This window comes from Palaemon carinicauda, chromosome 27, assembly GCF_036898095.1.
Source record: "Palaemon carinicauda isolate YSFRI2023 chromosome 27, ASM3689809v2, whole genome shotgun sequence".
Lineage (NCBI taxonomy): Eukaryota > Metazoa > Arthropoda > Malacostraca > Decapoda > Palaemonidae > Palaemon > Palaemon carinicauda.
The window spans coordinates 42,942,771-42,952,579 of record NC_090751.1 but is presented as its reverse complement, the minus strand read 5'-3'; the positions used below and the strand labels follow the sequence as shown (position 1 = coordinate 42,952,579).

The 9,809-nt window shown below is 35.2% G+C and overlaps 1 protein-coding gene across 3 annotated transcripts in view; it reads left to right on the top strand.

Annotated features, from left to right (window-relative positions):
* LOC137620707 (cadherin-86C-like) overlaps positions 1–8,655 on the top strand; it is a 349,290-nt gene extending 340,635 nt beyond the window's left edge. For 2 of the 3 annotated variants that reach the window (XM_068351057.1, XM_068351058.1), the window contains exons 18-21: positions 1,852–1,964; positions 3,863–3,971; positions 4,803–4,942; positions 5,267–8,655. In XM_068351057.1, coding sequence (XP_068207158.1) covers positions 1,852–1,964; positions 3,863–3,971; positions 4,803–4,942; positions 5,267–7,493 — 2,589 coding nt within the window. In that variant the 3' untranslated portion in view covers positions 7,494–8,655. The remainder of the gene's footprint in view (positions 1–1,851; positions 1,965–3,862; positions 3,972–4,802; positions 4,943–5,266) is intronic. The other variant, XM_068351059.1, reaches the window with a different exon arrangement.
* Positions 8,656–9,809: the final 1,154 nt, after the last annotated feature.

Sequence of the window (9,809 nt, the reverse complement as noted above, 5' to 3'; positions counted from 1 at the left end):
GGCAATCTAAACCAACCAACCAAATAATTAACATGCACAATGTTTGCATTGATATTTTGCTTTTTCTGTTATACCCAAACTAATTCCCACGTAAAGTTGTTTTGAAATGCTCAGCTTGATTTTGCAGTGATTACCCTTCTTCTGAATCTTATTAACTGACTTCCATCTTCTTCCTTCTGGCCTTTCTTTGGGTAAAGTGAGATCTCTGTGATATTTTGATCTTGGTTTTTAAATGATTGTTTTTCTTTTCAATATTCTCTTTCAATCCATTTCTTCCGCCTTTTTCTTATTATAAAGTGAGAATTATTTATGTTTTTTTTATCCTACCTGGTTGAATTATTGTTTTTCGTGTTAATAATCATCTTACCCTATCCAGAGTTTTCATGTCACTTTGAAAGATGATTTTTTTCCTCATTTTTTAATATTCTTTACTAATCCTCTTTTATTTCTTCTGGTATTTGTTTACAGGACCACTTTCTCCATATACTGTACTGCCAAATTATGCAAAGGTATTGTTTTCCTCTCTTATTTTTTTCATAAGTTAAATCAATCCCCCACATGGGAAACAAGTTAGAATTATAAAAAAAATCTATAGAATTATAAAAAAAAAAAAACTAGCCTGGTTTCCTCACTAAACGACCTGGAGCAGACATCGTCAACATAGTCAACTAAAAGAAGTTCGTGATGCCAGCGTACATCTAATATATATTCAAAGTATATACTTAATTAAAATGGTGTAATTACTCAAAAGGGTCACTATTTGTGAATTGTATATTTTAAGGACACCTTTAATTAATTACCCCATTTTTAGTTAAGTATATACTTTGAATATATATCAAACATACGCTGGCATCACAGAGTTCTGTTTGGTTCCAGGTCGTTTAGTGAGCAAATCAGGCTAGTTTTTTTTATAATTATATAGTTTTTTTTTTTTTTTTTTTTTAATTTTAACTTGTATCCCATGTGGCGAATTGTTTTAAATTATGAATAAGTAATAGAGGAAAAGAATAGCTTGGCATAATTTGGCAGTATATGGAGAGCATGGTCTTGTAAACAAATACTCTCTCTCTCTCTCTCTCTCTCTCTCTCTCTCTCTCTCTCTCTCTCTCTCTCTCTCTCTCTCTCTCTCTCTCTCTCTCTCTCTTCCTTTATTATCTATGTTTTTTTTTTTTTTTTTTTTTTTAAATAATATCACCCTGTCTTAATTTATGACTTCTTCCTCCTCTTTTCCACTAGTGGGAACTTATTGATATTTTTCAATTTAACATTTTTAGTTATTATACTTTCCAATATTCTTACCCAACTCCCATCTTAGGATTCTGCCATTTTTTATTTATCCCCATCTGAAGCTTTATGATATTTTCCCCATTTTTCTTCCACCTTTTATCCAGTCCTCATTATCTTCTTCCACCTTTTATCCAGTCTTCTTCTTCCACCTTTTATCCAGTCCTGATCATCTTCCATCTTTTATCCAGTCTTCTTCTTCCACCTTTTATCCAGTCATCTTTTTCCACCTTTTATCCAGTCCTCTTCTTCTTCCACCTATTATCCAGTCCTCTTCTTCTTCCACCTATTATCCAGTCTTCTTCTTCTTGCACCTTTTATCCAGTCCTCATCTTCTTCTTGCACCTTTTATCCAGTCCTCATCTTCTTCTTCCACCTTTTATCCAGTCCTCATCTTCTTCTTCCACCTTTTATCCAGTCCTCATCTTCTTCTTCCACCTTTTATCCAGTCCTCATCTTCTTCTTCCACCTTTTATCCAGTCCTCATCTTCTTCTTTCACCTTTTATCCAGTCTTATTCTTCTTCCACCTATTATCCAGTCCTCATCTTCTTCCCCTTTTTTTGCAGCGTGAAATCGAGGCAATGCTGGATGCCCTGACGGGCGGAAACACCAAGATCCTGAACGTGGATCGCTTCAGTAGCCAAGATGACACAAGGTTCGACGGCTTAACCAAGGAACTGTAAGATAGTGGAGACCGTTCAGTGTGAACATGACCTTTTTAATGTCCTAATCCCTTGGGTCCCCTAAATCCCCTATCCCCGTGTGATGGCTGTTGCAAATTTATGTTTCACTGCAGAGTTGTTGTTTTTCAATGTTGTTATTTCGAAGCTGTACATGTTTGCTTACCAAGATTTTTAATTTTTCTTGCATTTTTACTTATGGTCATATTAGATATGTTATAGTGCTATAAATATGTGTAAATAGGTAAAGAATATAATTGTCACAATATTTAATATAAATAGATATACTTTAATAAAATTGCTATAATAGAATGCATTGTGATTGCTATAAATAGGATAGGTAACTGTGATCTTGAAATATTCTTAATTGAGTTAAAAGGATCCTCCAGCTATTTTGAAAAAAATAATATTCCTCCAAGGTTCTGTGAAAAAAACCTTTAGTTTACATTCATAATTTGAATAGAAAATTTTGATTATTTCGTGAATTTGAATTTTACAGAGGATTTTAAATCGTTGAGGCACCACCGTTATAAATGGTGTTTTAAGGGCTTCAACGCTCCCAACCAGAACGTTTATATTTAGTCTTGGTATTTATAACCCTTTTAAAGGAATTAGTATATAATTGAGTTTTCGGTTTCATTTGGTATAGTCACCATAAATTCTATGTACCTGTTTTTTCACTTTTATCACCCAGTAATTTGAATAACCCGGTGATACTTAATTCTTATAGAGCATGTAATTTAGATAATTTAAATTTCAACTAATGATGCTGAAAGCATTCTGTTGTATTACATTAAGATTCATATCGATATTCAATTCGCCTTACACTATTTTATTAGTCAAACTACTGACTATTTATCAGCAGATATTTTCATGATCATTACTTCCAATCATAATTTATCAGACGATATAATTTATTTCAAGTATAGGTTATGATGATTGTAAATATAACTACATAACTTGATGTTTGTTGCTATTCTCCACCACAGCTAAAGAAATCTTACGGGTGTGGAATTAGTGTAAAGCAGGGTCACTCTCCACCACCACACCAACACCTGAAGTCACGTGATGTCATTTTCGCACTGACTCCACTGTCTTTCACAAAAGCTGTATCACTTTGGCGATGAAGTTACTTTGTAGTTAAATCGATAGAGCGACAAAGTCACGCGTGCTTTTAAGATATTTTTAGTGAGGTCACAGTAATTTGAAGGATTTTCAATGAAATTGCCGTAGTTTTGGACATCTTTTCCGGCAATTTTTAGCAGTGCCACAAAATTGTTGAACCGAGTAATCCAATCTTTTTTCAATATGATTGATAAATGGGTATCATTCATGCTGTTGAGATGAAGTTATACAATCGTACGTACCTTAGTGCTTGTGTGACTTTGCTTTGATTTGCGTGAGTGATTTTGTATATGCGTCAATACACAAAAGAAGTAATGGACTCTGTGTAAAGTTTGGCGGAAAGTTGTCAAAAGATGCTAGAAAGCATACACATGTGAAATTGTGTCAAATGCTTTCTCGTTACAATTTTAATCAATAAGATGAACTATCAGTAGAGTAAAGTGATGCAGCTTTCACAGCAATGTATATACTTATTTACTAAGTATAATTACGTGTATGTATCATGTTATATAATCAATATATATATGTATAAACAAGGAATATCAATTATATTCCATACTTGCATCTGATTTTGATATGGATTGCACAAATATACGCTATAAATGTTGTGATACAAACAATATGGATGGAATAAATTCGCAATTGTTGCGTGAAATAATGCACAAAATATCTTTCACTAAGTTTAACTGGCAAGATATGATTTGTGATACATGCTGCTTGGGAGTTTGATTTGTGAATGTCCGACACTGATATTCCTTCTACTGTTTTACAGGAGTGCAGTAAAAGCTCGTGTTTGGTACGAGTTTAAGACGGTGGTAAATGTGGAAGATATCTCACAGCGCCTCAACACCAAGTTGCCCCTCATTACCGACCAAGCTAACGTAAGGTTCCAACCTAATTCTCTCTTTATGAGACATAATGGGTCTCTTAGTTATGTTTGGAATATTTTGAGGAAATACTAGTATCTTCTTTAGAATGATATTCCAATTGGAAATTCAATGTAGCTGCATGTTTCAAGGCTCTGAGGTTTGGTTGAAAATTTACTTAGGCAAAAATGAAAGTTGAAATAAAATATAATTTTGACACATGACATTCATTGTGGATGTATACGACGAAGCTATTTGAAATCGTTACATAGATATCTATTCACTGTGTGTGTATATTTCAGTGTCTGAATATATATATATATATATATATATATATATATATATATATATATATATATATATATATATATACATATATATATATATATATATATATATATATATATATATATATATATATATATATATATATATATATATATATATATATATATATATATATATATATATATATATATATATATATATATATATATATATATATATATATATATATATATATATATATATGGTCGGCCAAGCACTCAAACCCTGACCAAGTTGAAACTGGGGTTACAGTCGACCCCTTATTTACCACCAAAGAAGGGTCAAATCTAAACTTAGTTTCGACTTGGTCAAGGTTCGGATCCTTGGCTGACCAAAACCTATTATCAAAAAGTTAGTTACCCCCTTAGGTCTCTGACCCCGAGGCAGAGCTTTTTTATATATATATATATATATATATATATATATATATATATATATATATATCATGCCACTATCATAGGTTAATATAATGTTTATAATAAATGGTGTTTAATATCTTTTTTCTAATTTCAACCCTAGCCGGTACAGATCGAAGTGTTGCAAGGTCAGAGGAACTCTTACTTGGCTGGTGTTGTTGTGCTGTGCGTTTTTCTTGCACTCATTATCATCGCTGTCATATTGTGCATGATGTGTCCTGGATGTCCACTGTATACCAACAGGTATGAGTTCAAGTCTTTGTGCATTAATTTTTAAGAGTATATCTCATTTTTTCCCTTTACTTGATTGTATGTTTTCTTTTTTAGTTATGTTGTAAAATTCAAATACAAAGCATTTTATTGTGATAGAGTGGAAGTGTTGTTGAAAATACTGCTCTGTAGAAAAATAGAATAATGGCCACATGGAATCGTAGATGTTTGTTTTATCATTTTTATGTTCATTTTGCAGTGAATCATGCTGTAATTAATCTTGTCATATGATAGCCTGCAACTTGAAGCGCAATTGCTGTTATTACTATAAAGTTAAGCAACTTTTACATTTTACAGGAAAAAACGCAAGTTGGTTGGTGATGAAAATCCAGAACAAGTTTCATACATTAGAGTTGATGAACAGGGCAACTATCGGCAAGGTTATGAAGAGGAGAAGATTTGGTGGGATTATCTGCCAAGTTGTTGCACAGACATAGCAACTTCATGCGGGATTCCACGACCAAAGCGTAGTGTTGGTCGACTTGCATGGAGTGGGGATGAGAGACAAAGATACTGGCAGTTTGGAGGAGGTGGCGAAGGAGCTCCTTTGGAAGACAGAGCAATGAGACATCGAGGACCGCGAGATATGGTTCTTTTGGAAGATTTGGACGAAGCTACCCGGTTGCAACAACAAGGTAGGATGGTCCGTGTAGATTCAAGAACATCTCATCACTCGGGAGATGGCCGCCGAATGTTTATGGTTAGAGATCAGCATGGTAACCCAAGAATGGCTGAATCTTTAAGAGAAGGAGAACATTATATCATGGAAGATATAGATGATACCCCAAGACAATTAGATCCTCGTGCTATGGGTATGAATGATCCCAGAGCAATGGGGATGGGGGATCCTAGAATGATGGGAATGAATGACCCACGAGCAATGGGAATGGGAATGGGAATGAATGATCCACGTGCAATGGGTGGAATGGGAATGGGGATGGGAATGGGAATGAATGACCCGCGAGGAATGCGTATGGAGGACCAACAACCTAGAGGAATGCCAGGTCAGCAGAATGCTGACGATAATGCCACGTATGCCCGCCAGGGAAACGTGGAGGTCCTCCGACTACGCGCCAGCCCGCACGGCGCCGTGCTCCGCGATGACGGGGCGACGGGCCGTCAGATTCGCCAAATGAGGCGGGCTGGCGGGGAGTCGGAGGAGACAGTCTTATTTCCGGAGGAGAGGCAGCACCACAGGCGAACACTGCTGCACGAGGACGCGGGGGGTGGGGGAATCAGCTCAAGGCTCGTGGAGGGACAGTCGGTGGGCGTAACGCCCCGATTGGACGGAATGCACGAGGATGGTCGAAACTTCGGTCCAACATCAATGAGATATCTACGAAACGAGAGCCCTCTCCAGTACGACGTACAGATACAGACAGAAAACGGACTAAGGTCAGAAGCAGGATACGAACACGTGGTTCCACGACTGCGAATAAGAACACCAATAGAGGAGGAAACAACAAGCCTACTAGAGGCAGAAGGACAGTCAACAAGAAGAGAGAAAAGGAGGAGGAGGAGGAACAGCACTCAGACGATAGTGGAGCCGCAGGTACACGACGACAACACAAGCCGACGTTCAGTGAGGATTACGCAGCCGCCCAATACTCTGTACCAGCATACCAAGAGCTCAATTCTACGTTTCGAAACCAACAAGGCCAAAATGGACGAGGATTCGAAGAAAGAATCAACTTCCCGCCGCAACAGCATCAGTGGGACAGATGGTCGGCGCAGCTCCAGCGTGGACAGCCGCAGCATAGACGGGAGACGTTCAATCAGCCAGGCCAATCTAGATGGCCGGCGGTCCAGCAGTCAAACAGCCTTGGAAGTACCGCGTGGAACCAACTTGGAGAGGCGGGGGTCGCTGCCTGGAATGGAAGCAACAGGCTTGGAGCGAGAGGCGGCGAAACGGTTAGTCAACCGTCGCGGATCTCTTGGCCAACAAGACCGACAAGACGCGTCTCTCCAAGCGATAGATGGTAAAGGAGGTCAGGCCCAAGATGGGAATGATGGAGATTCCTCTAATGAACAGGATAACAACAATGAAAAAAGAACGAAAAAGCAAAGTAACCCTCGTTATATGGAATGGCGTGAGAAAAATAAAGGCAAAGGTCAAGAATCTCAAGAAGGGAAGAAATCTAAAAATGAGCCAGAAACTGAAGTTCGTGAATCTGGAGAAGGCTCGGAATCTCAAACTCGTGTTGTTACAGAAGATGCACAGAAAAATTCTCAGGATAGACTAAGAGTTCCAAAAGTTGATGGTACATCCTCGAATCTTCCTGATGATTTAAAAGCAAAAGAAGGAGACGAGGAATTACGAACTATCATTGAAAATGAGGCCAATTTGGGAATGAACCAAGACTCGCTTCTATTCGAAAATGATGCAGAAATGGAAGCTGCAATAAAGGCGGGACGGAGAAGAAAAAGAAATCATTTATTAGAAAAGAAAAGTATATTTACAATTGCTTACGATGACATGCAGACTGACCAACTTAGACCGGAGTCAGCCGCTGCAGAACCATAAAACTTTGTGACATTTTCTAGTATTATCATTAATTAGTAGTTATCGCCCTTATGTTAGTTCAATCATCATTGTTCCAGAAAAACCATAAACTATAACTGAACGTTTTTTAACAAAAAGTCAGTAGAAAATTATGAAGAAGAAAAAGTTACAATGTGAACTTCATTTTCTTCATGTTGATCTGGTTCAGAGCTAGAAATCGTACAGTTTATCAAGAGACGTGTTTCATTTTGTGATAAAGCTAAAAACGGCAGATTACTTATACTGTGGGTATTTGATACATTCCTGTATATGTTTTTTTTTTCTATCTTTCATCATACAACGTTCACAGCCCAAGATAGTGAGTTAGCCCTACTTGGGATAGGTAGTTCATTAACTGATATATAACATCACTGCATGCTATACGTAATATAGCTTAATCCTTAATGATGAAATAATATATACATTTTGGGTACTGGTATATTGTAAATAAGTAATCATGCCAATATCCATATTACCGATGCAGTTCAGAATTAAACAACGTCCATATATTTTACAACATTTTGCTCACATTTTATTTTGTCACCAAACTCGTTTCATCCGCTGAACTACAACTTAGGGAAGTAGAACAAATTGGCCGTAGCCTCAGTAAGGTGATCTCTAGAGGAGAGAGGGGAAAATTGATTTAGTATTATAATAGGGAAACATTTCCCTAGCGAAGTATATTTACATTGTGCTATCATATTTACATTCCATTTTCATATACAAGTTAAAATACACTTAAATAGGTAAGCGTTTTTCCCTTAAGGGAGAAGCACTTCTACAGTATATGTTTGGTATTGAAGGAAAAGACTATTTTGATATTGGTGAAAGACATTTTTGCAGTCATAGCATGCATTTAACTCAACGTCCGTCCATGTACTTTTATATACTTTACAACTAAGGAATTGAAATTTTCGTTTGCGGCAAAAAGAAAGTTTTATTTTTTTAATTATTCATGTTTTAGTTATCTTTCCATTTTATAAAAAGGTTACTAATTTAATTTATAGTTTTCTTTATATTTCAATTGGATTTTGTTTTGATTGAGTCAACCCACATATCCTTTTATTCAGGAAATGTTTGGACATAATAATTCATGGCACTATAATAAAATTTATCTTTACACTGCCACACTGAAAATTCACAAACTCCTGTATTTCATTATATTAATATATATATATATATATATATATATATATATATATATATATATATATATATATATATATATATATATATATATATATATATATGTATATATATATATATGTATGTATATATGTATATTATAAATATTAAAAAAGGAATGCCATGATTTCTTTCAGTTACAAATTTTTGCATTATGCTCTATGACTACCAAAATATTTCAGTATTTTCAGGTACAAATTGTTAATGATCTGTAGCTTATACTATAGAAGTTATGATTGTGTCTGTTTATCGGAAATGGAAAATGGAGGACAGTTTTATCTTTTTATTTAATTGCGGCCCGAATATTACTTAGTGTTTATGGCAAACAACATCCATTTTCATCTAATGCAACTTAGTTTTCATTTTCCCAGAGGAAGATTAAATTGTTTAGACTTTAGACTTCCACAATATAAACTCCAAGAATATGACATCCGCTGTCTGGCTTTTTCTGAGAGTTGCAATTTGAATGCTATATTACTTGTCTAAAAATATTACCATATTTATGTTAGTGTATATTGGTAATATAAGAAAAATAACTTCATGATAAATGTTTGCCATTAGTGTTTTCTTATTTTTAATATGATTCTGTACTCCAGAAGGCATCCGCTGTCTTTGTGGGAAACAGTGACAAATGTTGTATAGCATTTGACATGATTTTCCTTTTTGCCAGGTGTTTGCAATTTGGAATTTAAAAATAATTATGGGCTAAATTGTGTATTGAAACTGGCCTCTATTTCCAGCTATTTTAACAAACAGACATTTTGTCGTTAATAAGCTAGTATTCAGTAAAGAGAACACTGTGATCAACTATCGATTTTGTGTTTCATAATATAATATAAACTCTTTGGTGTTTTTTCTTTTATTTTCCTTGATTTTGATGAAAATGTAAAGATAAACAGATGTTTACTTTAAGATTACTTACATGAACTATGGTAAAATCTCAGATATACGTGGACTACCACAAATAGATCCAAAATTATCACTGGTAATCTGTTATCATTTAGAAAATATAAGAACATGCTTCTTAAATTCTCATCGCTTTAATGTTAAAGACAGTAGGAGTAACAACACTAATGAAAACTGTAATTATCAATTTGCCTATTATCTTTGGTA